Raw genomic sequence first — 16739 nt, forward strand, 5'->3', positions numbered from 1 at the left:
TCATTGTTCCCCTACAAACTGCCTTGGAAACCCCTAATAAAGACTACCATTTACTTTCAGAGATATCTGAGTTTTTAAGAACTTAAGTATTCTAAATATAAAATGCAAGATTTCTTCTTCATGTTGAATCTTGGCCAAATCTAGTCATGGCTTTTCATTAGGTATATAGTCTGCACGTGTTTTGAGATTCCTGAAATTTTTCTGGATGACCAATGTCAGCTGGTACTATACTTGTTAGAAGCAGGCACTCATATCAAGGAAATTTCGATACATTTTGATTAAAATACTTCCAGAAACCTTTTATAATTTTCAGCGTGTTTGACCAATAGCGCAATGGCCCCCTTGAGCTTAGATCGAAGCCATGCTCTATCAGTTACGGTCGGGATCTGCAATTACAGGACCTCGGAGTTAAAAGGAACTGCAGATGACACTTCATTCATCCTTTATTATCAACTTTGACGAATTTGGGCGCATGAGAGGAAGATAGAGAGTCGGGGGAGGGAGAGAGAAAGAATGAGAGAGCTGCACCAAATGAAATCCAGCTCCCCAAATTGAAGTAATGACATAAGTTGGTTGTTTGAACTGAATTAGTCATTAATAGACCTGATGTCAAGAACTTGGCTAGATTTGCTATGGTCTCCCCCAATCTACTGAGGAAATGGCTTTTGTAAGCATTCCTCAAATCCTAGATCCCTTAATGCGAGTGGAAAGAAACACTCTTGCCAGTCCCTGGGTTCAGAGCTAAACAACATCCTTCTAGAAACCCAAATTCCTACAGGCAAGCTCATACAAATGCGTGGGCTGTGATGTGGAGACCTCTGCTTCTTCTTCAGTAATACGTCAACATGAGCTCACTTTTCATTCAGTGTTTGCCTTAAGGGCAAGGTTACAACATTTGGGGAACTTTCAGATTTATTTATTATTTTAAATTCCTCAAAATACAGATCAATATTTTTGAAGACGTTTAAGAAGTAAGTTCTTTCAGCCCAGTCATCGCTCTTTGCTGACCCTTATTCTCGCCCCTCTCTCCCCATCTTTGTTTAATCACTGCAGATGAATTTGCTACACTTTGCGGAAGTCAAAGGCCAGGCTTCGTCATTGACATTTATACCGGGTTACCTGTTGGTGAGTTATGGTGGCATTGTTGGAATTTTCTGATTTTGCCTTTGTGTTTAAGAAGGGGAATACACACCCTTATTTTCTCAGTTTGCTTTTTTTTTTTCTTAGAAGGAAAAAATAGTTAAACAATGCCATTTAGCTTTATTGAAACACTGATTCTTAGTTTGAAACAAAGTGCAAACACCCTGTGAAGCTCCACCTACTTGGCAGCAACATTTGTTGCTCGTGATTAAGGGGGCTGGAAAGCTTCTCACACAATTACAGTCAAGCCTAGTTAAACCAACCCTAGGCATCAACAAAGAGAGATTCTGGGAGTGGGGCCAGTTGACGTTTGATTTGACTCTATTTCCCGATCTTTCCTTCTGACTAAGATGTGAGTGTAATATGACTTTTCATACCGATCTTTATGTGTAGGTTATTCACCAAAGCCCTTTTGGGGATCAGTTTTATCTCACATGGAATCTCCTCAGGTCATCATCTGCTTTGGGAATTTCAGACGTGAAAAAAAAAAAAAAAATCTTTCCAATCGGAGGCCCCGCCTGGTAACTGGAGCAGAGACCACTAGAGCACTAGAGACTAGAGATGCTTGTGCAAGATTCAGAAGTATTGCAGGCGTTCAGCCAACGGCGGCAAGGCCTTTGTGGTTTAAAAGCAAATAACATAAAAGTAGATGGAAAGCTATTGCATTCTCAGACTCTTTCCCCAGTGTGATTTATATGCATCCTTAGATGCCCCTCCTAAGTCTGAGCAATTGTGTCTAGTAGCAAACATCACCTCTTGCTTTGTTCCACCATATTCCTAATAAGTAAACTGAAATCCACATCAGCCTTTCCAATGACCTTGTTTAAGAAAACAAGGGTCTGGTCCAGCAATCAGCCTGACTCCCTTAGTGCCAAATCCATATGGCTCCACAGTCTAGTCAACGTCCAAAGAAACTTCATGGTTTGGAAGGAAAAGCTGCTAAATGACATTGGCATGAAACACCTGGCCCTCGCTGCTTTGTTTTTCCCTTTCCCAAAACAGATCTTTTCATCTCCCTTGAATCTCTGATCCAAAGATAAGTGGTCTTTAGTAGTAAGGATTCTCCATGGACAGACCAGGCTTGTCCCCCAGCAAGGCCTGCCCTCCAAGGTTGGCAGCAGGCAAATATTCGAGAAACAGCATCAACATCATCCACCAGTCAAGCTGGAGACGTCTCAGACATCATGTATTCCAAATGCATTGCTTTACAGCTGAGGGGACAGAGGCCCAGAGAGGGTAAGGGACTCGGCCGAGGTCACCTAGCTAATTAATAACAGAGCCGGGACCCAAATCCAGTCCTGACTCACAGCTTGCTTTGCCTCAAGCTCTTGAAAGCTGGAAATGTGATCGTTAGCAATATACTTATTGTTACCAAATTCCACCGTGACAAAATATTTAGATGACTGAGAAACTTTGTTTTATTTGAGCTTTATAGTCTCCTTCTGAAAGGTCTTAAGATTGTTGGCATATAGAACCCATTTCGTATGGGGTTAAAACTATAGCAAGTTTATTAATCTTGTCTTAAAATATAAACTTCTCCAAGTTGAAGTTCAAATGAAATCCAGACAGGAAAAGAAAATACAATTTTTAATATATCCTTTTGCTATTTCATGCCCAACAATGGCTAGAAATTTGACCCAGTCTGTTATTGTTAAACTTGATAATACATCACTTATATTTAAAATAAATGAATGTGAATATAATGTTTCATGTTTGAACTAAAAGAATGTCATCTGAATTTTTTTTTGTTTGTTTGCTGATAGCACACAGTTGTGATGTTACTTTGCATAACCTTTTAAGAACATGAATGACAAATGTGTGAAAAATCCAAAAACATAATCACCTGTATTCAAAATAAGAATATACACTAAGCTGTTTTTTTTCTATTAAAGAGATCAGTTTGCCTTCAAACAAAATCAAACCCTTCAGAAAAGGGTCTAAAATAAGCCTGTGGTCTGTCAAATTTCTCCTTCAAAGCAGGCTGGCTTTAGAGTATGATTATTCTGGAACCGTGATAGCTCTTGTAGGCTCCACGTACAATGTGGCCGTCTTCTGATGACTCAGGCAAACAGAGATCCTTGCAGAGGCTCCTGACTATAATATGTCAACGGAACTACCTCAACAGCCTGGTAACAGATACCTGGTAGATTGGGAAGACCGGAGCTTTACATCCCCTCCCAGCTTCTGAAGTGTTTTGCGAAACTCCAGCAAGGGGTGGTGGAGGGGTCCTCCAGGATAACAAGTAATTCAATTATGGTTTTGTGAAACTGTGATGTGGAGAAGCCTGAGGGAGGCAGGATAGCCTGTTATCAGATTCCTGGTATCAGATCCTGACTCTGCCTCTTCTTAGCTGTGTGATCTCTGGCAAGTTCCGTCTGCTGGCTTGGCCCCAGTTCCATCATCTGCACAGTGATGGTAGTAGTCACAGTACCTGGAGACCATCTCTTAGAGTGGTTGTGATGATTCAGTGAGTAAATCCAGGATGAATGCTGAGAAATAGGCCAGATATACAGCAAGTGAGACCCTGTTAACACTCCTACTACTATAATCCTCGAAGACACTGAGTGGCTGGGAGTTGAGAGCAGGTCAGACAGAGTGGACCACCACGCCCGTGAGGAGGTGAGACCTGCCCACAAGTCCTCCTCATCAGTGGGCCAGCCCTGCTTTAAAAGCCGCCTGTGTTCTGGCTCTGCTGTCATTCCTACTTTGGTCTGGTTTTAGTGCTCACCAATCCAACTTCCAGATCCTGGTTCTTAATTTACCACATTTTAATGGACTCCAGTGGCATGCTAGGGACTGGTAAAACCGTGGTGTCACAGCCAGCCCCAGCCCCTGGCCTTCGGAAGCCACAATCTCTGGCAACAGCAACAGTCCTTCCTCAGTGCTGGCCCCACAGTCACCATGGGCCCAGCTTACACTCTCAGACCTAACTTACCCACTTCTCAAAGCCACGTGAAGGAGGAAGGGGGTGTTGAAGGGGAATTTGAAAGATCCAAGTTGTCTATGACCATGGGCTCCTCTGTGCTTCACCAGCTCTCCTTTTCCATGCTAGCCAAACCCCACCGCACACTTTGGGCAGAGAGGCCACTTATTCTCAGAGGTCCCTTTATTCTACTCATCTGGTACATAGTGCCCAGTGGGTACCAAGATGGCCCCTACCTGGACAAAGCTGATGTTCTGAAACAAAACCAAAAAGACAGACATTACATCCAGGTACTAAATCCAGACAGAGTGTCTGAAAAGCAGTTTATTATTTTGATTTGATATTGATTGAGATCCCCCATTTCCATCACCACCACCTTAACACCCCCCTCCCCACCCAAACACCCATGCACTTTCTCTGTTTTGGTTTTGGACCTTATGTAAACACTGAGTTAGAAGCTGCTGGCTTTCAGCGCCCATTTACCCTGCACAGAGATCATGCACCACGCCATCAGTCATGCGGGGCTGCTCTGCTTCCAGATATTGACGAATGCCGGGAGATCCCAGGGGTCTGTGAAAATGGAGTGTGTATCAACATGGTTGGCAGCTTCAGATGTGAATGTCCAGTGGGCTTCTTCTATAATGACAAGTTGTTGGTTTGTGAAGGTAAGTGATGTTACTATATCATGTCCAGAAATGAGCCAACTGGCGAGCTACTTGCCCACATAGACTTGGCCAGTTTCACAACATTGGAATTTCAGAAATCCATCGAGCTCTAGCAGTAGTGTAGGGCACCATGCGGAACATCATTTTTTCATGCAAAAAAATTCCCTAACTCCCAGTGGAAAAAGCAGGACGAACATTCCTCAGCCCTGCCCAACCCCCCTCCCCGACACACAATGTATTAGATTTCCCAGCTGATATAAGAAAGCCTTGAGTTCCTGGGTGTGTCACACAGATTGCTTTTGTTTCACACTGCTTGAAAGTGAGCATGGGTGGTGGGCGGTCATCTTTACTTGAATCTCAAAATTAGTGCTGTCTTCCACTCGGAGCCTGTGCTACTCCCAAGTGAAAACAAGGTTAATGCAAATATTCCAAATGCATGAGAGAATTCCAAATGGCAAGAACAGCAAATTCGATTTTATATGAAGAATGTTGGCCTGTGTGCAAGTGGTCCTTTTTTCATTTTCAAATTACCTCCCCTTGCCATGTGGATGTACTGTGATTCTGTGCATTCCTCACAGCACTTCATATTTTTCCTACATCTGGGGAAGATAGTGTACTTTTACATTTTAGTAAAAGGGACATTACTGGTTATTAAATAAACCATGTGCCCTCGGATAGCTGGAATAATTGTCTATTTAATACTTAAACTTGGGGCCTCTTGCAGAGTTTTTGTTCATGTCAGAGAGGGTTATTACCCCTTACAGCATGTGTTAGAGCACATATGTCAACATTTTAATGTTAAAAAACCTTTCTTTTTTTTCCCCCTAAACTAGGGACAAACTCACAGCCCATGAGTAAAGTTATGGTCCTCAGCACATGCTTGTTAAATTCTCCAGCCTCACCAGGCTTTCAGTTACTGTGGCCAAGTGGGCGCAAGTCCCTGATTCTGCCTGCTGTGGTTGGTGGGGGCAGGGACTGGGGTGAGAGCCATTTAGAGCCTTCCTCAGGAGATAGTCATCTCAGGCCTTTGCCCTGGCCCCTGTGCTTTGGAAGGCCATCAAGGATCAGATGTCTGGAGAGGAAGCGTGATGCAGCAGAAAAGAAAGGAGCGCACAACAGATGAGCAGATAATCTAACATTGGCTGTCTTCCTCATAGCCAGTCTTCCCTCTTTCATACCTGCCTAGGATGCCTGCCCCCTTCCTGGGGCCTCTTTTGTTCTCTTCCATTTAGAGATCCCAAACCTATAGGCATGGCTCCCCATGACTGCCAAGTCAACCTAGCCCTTGCTATCCACCTGAGATTGAAAACCCTCAGTTGTACCAACATAAGGCACTTTGCTGTCGAGGTAACAGTCAGTGGATATTGAGATTACAAAGCATTCCAGCTTTTGGGTTCCATTTCACAGGATATCCGTCAACAGGGTGCATGTTTCATCCAGGGTCAACCACTTCCCAGCACACTCTTAGCTCTCAGAATCAGAAAACAAAGGTCGATTTCATACACACCTCAGTAACACTGAAATTAGAATGGATTCCAGAAGGGAGTTAGGGAACATCCATGCATCCATTCTCCCCAACTATGCGTATAATCCCAAGCAAGTCATCTGATGCTCCATAGAAATGCTTGTCTGTGATACCATTTGGCTTCTCCAGAGACTGGCTACCTCTATGTTTCTGTATGCTCGTAAGACCAGGGCAGACCTGCTCAGTGAGGTGGTGCTGGTCTTGGGTCCACTGTAACCCAAGGCAGGCATACTTCTGCTGTTGCCCGGAGAGGCACACCCCACCCCACATTAGCCAGAACCCCCCCACTGACGAACAGTCGTCCTGAGGTTTCCCGCCACAAAAGCATACACCTGTGAGGCATCAGTTCCTGTATTTGCCGCCCCCTTGTGGGAACTTTTTTGGCTGAGCCCACTTTGTAAAACCCCAGTACTGGTGGTAAGAGCCGGCTTCCGCCTGTGTTCTAGGCTATTCTGTTTCCTAACTTAGCCCGGGTTAGATAGTTTCATAGGAGCAGGGGCAGGAAACATGTATTGTGCCCCTGGCATAGCCTGGACTATGCAGTAACTTTCACAATGCCATGAATTTGAACTATCTTAGCTACCTGGTTTAAAAAAAAAGAAAAGATAGGCAAATAACCCCCTGAGTATAGTCAAAGCTCTGAAGCACACAATGCCCATTTATTCTTTTCTTTGATAGTGAGAGTTGGGTTGTTCTCAGTAGTTTTATGTGCGGCCCCTCGTATTAAGTTTCCTCGATTTGACTGCCATGTGGCAGTAATTTAAGCAGGAGCCTTTACAGCCCTGTAGTTCAACACACTGCCTGGGGATCAGCAGCACCAACATCACTTGCAGGCTTATTGGAAATGTAGCATCTCAAGCCATTCCCCAGACATGCTGAATCAGAATCCGCCTTTCAGCAAGATCCCAAGTGACTCAGATGTGCACGAAATCTTGAGATGCCTTGCTTACAGAACCTAGAACCTTCTGGACAAAAGTGACCTGATAGAATCATAAACCTGGGGTCTTTGAGCAAAATGTGATATTTCCTAGTATATTTAGTCTAGACCATGCTAAGTCCTGATCCTAGCAGCTGAGTTTCATGACTTTTTTTTTTTTAGACATAGCATTATTAGAGTCCATATGTGGTCATAAACCAAGTACTCACATTTATGAAAAATATTAGCAAAGCAGGAAAACTAGAAAATAAGTCTCCAGTGTTCCCCTTGTCTGTTCAATAGAACTGATCAAAATAAGAAAAGTAGAAATCCGTTTTCTGTGAGAGGCTTCGTCACCTCGACCCCCCATTCTGTTCTCCTCCTAATGACATTCTCTTCTGCTTGGAGATATCGACGAGTGTCAGAACGGCCCTGTGTGCCAGCGCAATGCCGAGTGCATCAACACGGCGGGCAGCTTCCGCTGTGACTGCAAGCCCGGCTACCGCTTCACCTCCACCGGCCAGTGCAATGGTGAGTGGCCCCCCGCCGGCTGCCTGGGCCCGCCAATGGCCGGGCTTCATCCTGCTTCCTGTACCTGGCTGTTTTTGAGAAGGTCAGGTTGAAGAGTACCTGAGTTATGGTTTGGACTGCTGAGTTCTAGTAGCTAGACTAGCAAAAAGAAAATTGTTGAAATGTCTAAACACAGAGGCAATGTTTTTAAAACAAGAAATATATCCTGTGCCTACATAGATTTCATATTTGCCAATCTCCTGCCCTGCTGCAAACACCCCTTCCCACAAATACACACACACACACACACACACACACACACACACACACATGCACATGCGTGCACACACACACACACACACACACACGCAGTCCCCTGACCAGTATTCAGGGCCAAATACTGTTTTATTTCCTTTTACATAATCCCCCTTAGGGCGGGAAGTTGTCACCTTTCCAGCCTCACACCCCAATTCTAGACAGTGAACCTCTCCTGAGCAAGAGTAACCTGCATAAACTAAGCAAAAAGGACCAACAGCACCACTTTTGCTCCTAAACATCTAACAGAACTGAGGGCAGCAAACATTAACAGCCTTTTATTAGCTATAAGTCACCTACAGTAAAATGAGAAACTTTCCCCTAGAGGATAGATTATTTCATTGTTCACTTTTGTCATGGATGTGGTAGAAATAAGAGGGATGAGTGAGCTCAAATGGATGGTAAAGTTTTAAGTATCTGATGGCATCTTCTAGCCAGTGCACCAAAATTAAAACACCGGTGTTTCAGCCCAGAAACAAAATTACACCTCAGAATGATTTTCATGTGAGTTTTTGAGTAATTATAAATCATTGTATATTTAGCATGGCGGTCAGGAAGAATGTGTTATTTTGCTATGGTTCATTTCCCAAGGAGTTTCCTGGATATTTTATGCATTTGTGAATGAAACAACACAAGGGAACGTGGTCAGATTTTCCTTGGATTTCCTTGCCTACCAGTGATTAAGTGGTAGGAAGTGTACTGTTCTCTGTAGGGTATTTTGCATTGTTTTATTAGACCTTGGTGGGAAGAGGGTGTAATAGCAGAACAAAAACTCACTTTGAGAATCAAGGCTTGTTTTGTTGGGTTTAAAGGAACATGTGCAAGTGTTTAGCATTTTGTCAACAAAGCAGTTGTTATCCATGTATTAAAAAAACAGGACAGGAAAAGTGGGGACGTCTCTGATATGAGTCACAATACCCTAGTGTAACTTGGCATTTATACCACTTCCCTGCATTTTGCTCTTAATTTATATTTCTTTGAAACTGGGCAGAATAATTCCAATCAAAATAAGGAATTACTGATAATACAGAACGTGTCATTTCACACCATTTCACGCTCAGGTGAGAAGTGGGACGAGCTATTTATACATCAAGACAACACGTCCAACTAGGGCCTGCTGAAGCTTAAGCCCTGCCATATTTTCTTGTGGAACATTAGCACAAATAAAACTCATCCAGCACTAACCAGGGATAAGTACTGTGAGTGAGTGAGTGTTGTTTGTAGCCAAACTCACTTTCCCTCATTCATTGGAATCCTCGGAAGAAAGGGAATGTACTTGAGTTTTGCAATTATTCAGCCTCTAGGGCAGATGACTTCACTCTGGAATTATCTTCATTTATGTCTTTTAAAATACGTTAAAATGTCTTCAAATGCTATCCTATGCATGACATTTTTTCAAGCACACTGCAAAAATACCCCTCTTGCCCTGTGTTTAAGATGAAAAGAACCAAAATTTCCTTTCCATCATTAGATTTTTATTTGAATTCATAAGTACATCATTTCAAACCCCAAATCACAGCTGGCCATATTACCCACATTGTTGAGAGAAGGAGTAGGTATCTAAGCCCAGGAGGTTAGTCCGACTTGAGGAGCTGTATATTTAGAGCAAATGTAGCCCCCTTCTGAAATGTCCTGCCCAGCTAAAGGCAAGAGACATTTCCTTCCCTGCCACTTCCTCATGATCTCTGTCTGCTGTGTTTTTTTCCCCCCGAAACCCTGTTTAAACCTCCTATCTCTGCCTCAGACATCATTTCCTGGGAGCTCAAACCCTGGTGCTTGTAGAAACCTAGTTTTCTGGTCTCCAGACAAAGTGAACTTCACAATTAAGTTCTCTAAAATTGTAACTTTCTATTTTACCATTAGAACCTCTAAGTGCTCCATGTTTCCTTTTCTTAAAACCAACATGAAATGGCACTGTGGGAAAGAAAATTCCTAATTAGAATTTTCCTAATTCCTTCTCTAAGAAGATCCTTAGTGCACTCTGTTTCCCGTGGGCCCCAGAGAGAAGACAGACCTAGTCCCTTGCATACTTGGAGATCCAGTACTCCCTGAGGGCACCCAAGGTTCGGTCCAACTCTGGTAGGCTCTGAGACACCCTTCCTCAAAATCAGCTCCTTTTATAGAGCTTAGCAATGGAACTAAATTTCTTCTGCCTATCCAGTTCGCTCATTTTAAATCCATTTTCTCCAATGGGAATGATCATAATTTGTTAGGTTAACAAGCACTTCTAGATAGCTCCTAAGCTGCTATATCCCAATTTCTCCATTAAGATGATATATTCAAGCTCACTTGAGACTTTCCAATTGTATGGTGATTCATCCAGTCTAATGTTCTGTATATTGGAAGGAGGTAGTCATAAAAATGGCAGCCTGAGCACATGAAAGAGAGGGCAGATCTCTTCGGGCATGAGCACAACTGCTCTGGGCAGCAAAAAGTGCCCATTCCCAGTTGCTGTCTGCTCAGTAGACAAGACAAGTCAACAGCAAGTTTGGATGATTCAGACGGAAGCAGGGTAATTGCTGTGCTTTACAGAATCTACACTCAAGTTGGCATTCTGCTGTTGGCTCTCTTTTATGACAGCTGGAAAACCAGGATGATACAGTGCTCTTCGGATGACACGTGTCCTAAGCGTAGAGTCTTGAGAGCTTTAAAAAATTAAATTAGAGGCATTAAGTAGGCATGTGGTTATATCATTCGTAGATTCACCTAATAAATTCTTCCCGTCAGATCATCAGATTTCAGGAGAGCAACAAAGATTCAGTTGATGATAAATATAATTTAGAGCCTAAAGACTGGCAGAGGCAAGATGACAGGGCTTTCCTCTGAATGAATATGAATAAAAAGAAACATCATTAGGATTGTCAGGGGCTAAAAGGAGCCATGTGTACACATGAAGACTTTGTTGAGATGGAGCAATAAGTTATAGGAGTAAGACAAAACAATGAAGTGAAACTTGAACAAGGGACAGTGTGGGTTTGTCATCAGGAAAACCTATCTTAGCAATGGGATTTGTTTGACTCTGATACAAATTTCCAAAGGAGGCCATGAAAGGTCCATGACTTGAGGCAGCAGAACTTGACTAGACAAAATACTTAACTCATTCCACAGTCTGTGATATTGCTGAGGCACATAATCAAACGGATTATCTCCCAGTTTGGATTCTTCTTCCCCATTCTAAATTTTCTCACCTTTCAGAACATTTTTCCCATCCCTTCATGAATTATTAACATACTCTGAATGTGCCCAGTAAATGAGAGTAAGTTTTAACTAATTTTGAGGTAAAAATAAATATAATGCCAGTGTCTGTTCTACTGGCTTGGTTTAGAGCTAGGATCAATCCTGAGCATGATACCTAGAAGTAAGTTATGTAATGCAATTTTGTCTCCTAAAACTCTACCTAAGATACTTAATGATACTTTTTATCCACAGATCGCAATGAATGTCAAGAAATCCCCAATATTTGCAGCCATGGACAGTGTATTGACACAGTTGGAAGTTTTTATTGCCTTTGCCACACTGGTTTTAAAACAAATGCTGATCAAACCATGTGTCTGGGTGAGTGTGTGATTATCGTTTTATTTTTAATTGATAGCCTGCTGAAAAATTCATTTGCATCTGAATACATAGAAAAGTTAATACTAAGCCTCCAGTATTAGTTTTGCTGTTTGTAAAATAAAAACACAAGCAGGCCTGTAGCATTAACATCCTTTGGTATTTAATCTTTGGCAATCTGAACATAATAAACCTCTTCCTTGATACTCATTTGGCTGCGAGGTCAGAAAAACTTCTGACTAAGGGGAAAAACTGAGAAAAATATTAAGACAAAAAGTATTTTTTATTAATGTTAATAGCCTATTATTTTATGAAATCTGTGTGGGTTTGCCTTACTGGAATAGAGTGCAGCTTTTGAGTGTTTGAATATGAGCATTTTTTGAGAAGCGTCTATAGTTTGTACCAGATCCTCAAAGGCAAACTTATAGATCCCACAAAGGCAAAACAAAACAAAACAAAACACATTGTTTCTAGGGGAAGAGAGCTCAAGATTTTAAATCTCTTCCCCCTTGCTTTCAGTGCTAAATCAGGATGCTGATTTAGAATAAATTCAAATATTAATCAATCATGTTCTCTCTTTTTCCTCCTTCCTTTTTCTACTTTTCAAGCACCATCCATTAAGTTTTCTGGGCACTCCCTGAACATGATTCAGTTTCACAGCTGGAAAAAAGAAGAATCAATAGAATCTTATGTTTTAACAGCTTAGCTTTCGCTGTAATTGGGTTCACCCATTAGGGCACCTTCTTACAAAGTTTTGTCTTCTTCAGAACAGATAACCGGTTTTAAACTAAAGGAGTATCATGAGCCCTGCTTGTTCCTGGGAAGCTTACCCCGGCAGAGCAGTGGCACCCTGCACTAACAGTCTTTTTTCCTCTTCCATCTTGATTGTCTGGAACCCTCTACCAAGAAGCCTGCCCTACAGAAGAATTTCACTAGCTTGGCTAAAAACGAATCAGACAGCAGCTGTTGATTGCTGGCAGCGTGACTCATCCGAGTGCGGTCCTGCAGCCACAGACACACACACATCGGATTACTCTGGGGTCAGCAAGAGCTTTCTGGTTTAGGATCACAGATAACTTGTCTTCATGTCCCAAGTTTGAAAGGAAAGGAAATCCTAACTCTGAACACTGCATTTGGCTAACCTGAGGTGTTGTCTTCCACTCCCAGGATCTCCCTGCCTGTGCCCTCGCCCTCCTCGTTCTGCCTCACTCCCTCCCGCTAACCAGCAGGATCAACTTTCTTTCATTTTAATTTTTTATTTCCTCCTTGATATAATATACACCTGCTGTAGAAGAAAGTTGCAAGTTGCTGTGGTTCGGTGCAAAGACAAAAAAGATGCCAAAATAGCTTTATAAAATAGTCGAAGAGAAAAGTCATAGACCAATAAAAAGACAAATAATAACGCAAGGGTGTATCAGGAGAGCCCCATTAAGTGCCATCACTTTGGCATAGTTTGGAAGGGTGAGATAAGTCACCAGTAGTGGGACTAGTCATGGGCTTTTAGGGGTGGACTGGGAAGAAGGAAGGGATGTTGAAAATATCAGGTGAGTTAGAAACCTGATTTATTTTGTTGCTGATTTCTGGGTAATATTAGGTGACTCACTGCTTTTTGGTAAATTGGAGTGAGAATCTTAAAGGCTGAAGTTTGCCAAAGGTGGCAGCAAATCAAGACCCAGATGCGCACAGAATTTTCCATTTCCAAGTGAAAATATTTGAGAAAAGTGGCAAGGGTGGAGAATTCTAGAAGTAAATAGAGTAAAATAATTCTTGTCCAGTTCTCATGTCCTTAGCTTGCCTCCTTCCACATGCCAACCAAGGAAATGGTTTATTCCCAGGGTTTAGATCCTCGGCTCGTGCTGATGGCTCACGGGGAGCTGCCACTGATCAAGATGTTCTTAGCCTGCGCCTGACGCATCGTGAACCCCACAATGCCCTTAACCCCCAGGTAGCCACTCGCCTCTTCCTCTGTTAACGGCCATGCTTCTCTGTGCCTGTTGTTCCTACTAGACATAAATGAGTGTGAGCGAGACGCCTGTGGGAATGGAACTTGCCGCAACACCATCGGGTCCTTCAACTGCCGCTGCAACCACGGCTTCATCCTTTCCCACAACAATGACTGCATAGGTACGTCTGCAAACCGGCAGGCGCCGGAGGAAGGCCGCTTCCTGTGCGCTCTGTGCAATTAGCAGCCTCTCCGGGGTGCCGGCCAGTTTTCTTAAATACATGCCCTCTAATGCATAACACTTAGTTAAAGGAGTTGTCAAATATAATGTCCTAAGTAAATGTCAAATAGACTAACTACAGCCATGACTTTTACTAAAATGCCTCATTAGCAGCTATAATTTTTATATGTACCGTACTGTGAATTCAATACATTTTTAAATAAATTGAAACAATGACATCTTAAAACATACAAAAGTGATTTTTTGTATAGAAATTTCATAATTCAGGAATTATGTGGACCTACTTGTCTCAATGTTTCACTAGACCCTCGCTTGAAAGAAGTCAATTATTGAATCTATAAAATCCTCCCTATAAAACCTGCTATGTTATTTATAAGTGAGATTAATGATCCAAATTGTATAGCATGCTAGAGGCTAATTTTATATACTTCTAATTATGAGAATATTTAATACCCTCAGCTGTACTGTGTATTAGGAATTCAGTTTTAGCTTTTAAAAATGAAGCATAAAGGAAGATCAAAGTGAAACTCATATAAAGTTCTAATATAAATTATCAATCTCTAATTAATAGAATAGTGTAATCTTGTTAGGTTTTCATAGGCGAGGAAAGCCAGGTGTATTGTTAGAAACTAGATCTTTCTGGGAATTTTTAATGCTTGGCTGTGCCAGCAAAGGCCACTGAAACTTAGAAGAAGTATTTCTCCCTTTAAAGGTTTTGATCATTGCTGGAATTATGACATTTTCTTTGGAATATATCAAAGGATATTTTTTTGGCAGATGTTGATGAATGTGCAACTGGCAATGGGAACCTTTGCAGAAATGGCCAATGCATCAACACAGTGGGGTCCTTCCAGTGTCGATGCAATGAGGGCTATGAGGTGGCTCCAGACGGCAGGACCTGTGTGGGTAAGCGTGGCCTCATTAGCAGCTGTAATTTTTATATGTACCCTCCATGTACCATCCGAAGAATGCTCCCAGAGATGAAAGGATCCTGCAGGCCCTATCACTATGCTTCCTTCAGAAGCCTCGAGGGAAAAAAATCCGAGGAGAATTACACTAATCCTACCTGTAGACTGTGTGTGTGTGCGTGTGTGTGTGTGTGTGTGTGTGTGTGTGAGAGAGAGAGAGAGAGAGAGAGAGGACACATTTCTCTGTTATGTTTTAAAATTAAGTTATTGCATTTGCAGGGAACAGTTAAACTGTTAAATTTAACAGAAACTTAAATTGTCCCATAAGCAATTGTGATTTGCTTTCTTATATTTTTTTTCTTTAAAATAGCTTTGTGGGAAGCTCTTCTACAGTCTTTGGGTGCGCTCAAAAATCTGCATTCCCACTGACTTTTCACATGCTACACTTTTCTGGAAATACTTAATTTGTGATAGGTCACATAAAACATGGTTGGTCTACTGCACACTTCTGAAAGCTGATAGAGCTTCTTTTTATTGAGTCATTAATTTTTCTCCATGGTAGTTTTATGTATTTCTTTGATTTGATTCCAGTTTCTTGAAATTTTAATTGCTTGATGGAAATCATGCCAATGGGAACCTCTTCTTTCTTTTTCCCTTTTCTTTGCAGATATCAACGAATGTCTTCTAGAACCTGGAAAATGTGCACCAGGCACCTGTCAAAACTTGGACGGGTCCTATAGATGCATTTGTCCCCCTGGATACAGTCTACAGAATGACAAGTGCGAAGGTAAGAGTGGGAGGACTGTCAGTGTTCGTTACTGCATTGGCATTCTCCAAGTCAGTTTTTGTGATGGTGTGCTGGTGTTTTTTTATCAGAAACAAATCCAAGAGCAGAGGGTCTGACTTATGTTCTCGCACTCAGATGATGAGACAAGAACATCCAATTCTCACGCTAATATCTGATGACACTGTTTTGCTCTGTGCATATGGGTGGTCATATGGCCCTGACTCTTTTCCAATGTGCTTTTATGCAACTTGTAAAAAATCCTGGATTACATATTTTTAAGTGCCAATAGGTTGCAACTAAAAATAGCTTCCTGATTCCAGCTAAAATCTTTAAGTGACCACATTCAAGGTTCGACGAATGTGGCTGTATAATTTGTCTATGTTGTTTTGACCCATAGAGCAGTGAAAATGTGTTACTACAAATAAATTCTCAGCAAATTTCATAGTACTGCGTTCCTCAATACATATGTCATTGAACTAAATGAAGGACATTAATTGCCAGAACTTCATAAATAACTAGGCTGAAAGGATTTTTAAGAAGTCACCTAGTCCATGCTCCCACGTTTAAATAGGTCTGTATCTAATCCATAATGAGTAAGAATTTCCTCCACTTTTAATACCATGGAGAAATTTTATTATATATCCAATTTAAATCATAGTCAAGTGATAATATTCTAAATGGAAACAGTTTATCAAAATTAGGCCTACATGCAAATTATTGTAAGTGTTATTTTACTTTTACTAAAGATCAGCCTTATTTACTCCATGAGTAATGCAGAATTCCCCTAAGATGAACAGAATGGAAATGTATAGACAGAAAAATGACTTCCCGAATACTGAACAATGTGCCCATTCCGCCATCCTTGTCCCTATCCTTATGAAGTCATCACCTATAGGTTAATTTCTACCATAAGAGAAAGAATCCTAACGACAATGACAAAAACAACAACGAAAAGAAATACTTGAGCATTTTTATAAAAGTTGGCCTTTCTCTTAAGAAAAGTTTGGATGTGGGAGAGGAGGGCATGTGGGAATGGAGTCATTCAGTCATCAGCAGCAGCTCAGATGCGTTAATACACCACAAGCAACATGATGCAATTATAAAGGCACTGTAATAACATAAGAGTGATGAAGAGACTGGTTTTGCCCTAAACAGGAAGATAATCACTTTGAGTTGCACATACCTATTGTGTGGTATTTACAATATTGTCAAGATAATGGAATTAATTTCCTAACTTCCTCTTAGTTGAACCTTGTTGGAGGGAACTCATATAATATGAATACATCTTGATGTAGGCACAAATGCAAAAATAAAG

General features: G+C 41.6%; 1 protein-coding gene across 3 annotated transcripts in view; it reads left to right on the forward strand.

Moving 5' to 3' along the window:
• The window catches only part of FBN1 (fibrillin 1), a 225317-nt gene that overhangs the window by 178688 nt on the left and 29890 nt on the right, over positions 1-16739 (forward strand). For all 3 annotated transcript variants that reach the window (XR_013450471.1, XM_036075961.2, XM_078079391.1), the window contains exons 42-48: positions 1054-1125; positions 4603-4728; positions 7578-7700; positions 11424-11549; positions 13554-13670; positions 14507-14635; positions 15305-15424. Coding sequence is in view for 2 of the 3 variants with exons in the window: in XM_036075961.2 (XP_035931854.1) it covers positions 1054-1125; positions 4603-4728; positions 7578-7700; positions 11424-11549; positions 13554-13670; positions 14507-14635; positions 15305-15424 (813 nt within the window). In the remaining variant the exon portion in view is untranslated. The remainder of the gene's footprint in view (positions 1-1053; positions 1126-4602; positions 4729-7577; positions 7701-11423; positions 11550-13553; positions 13671-14506; positions 14636-15304; positions 15425-16739) is intronic.

The sequence above is a fragment of the Halichoerus grypus genome, chromosome 8 (genome assembly GCF_964656455.1).
Source record: "Halichoerus grypus chromosome 8, mHalGry1.hap1.1, whole genome shotgun sequence".
Lineage (NCBI taxonomy): Eukaryota > Metazoa > Chordata > Mammalia > Carnivora > Phocidae > Halichoerus > Halichoerus grypus.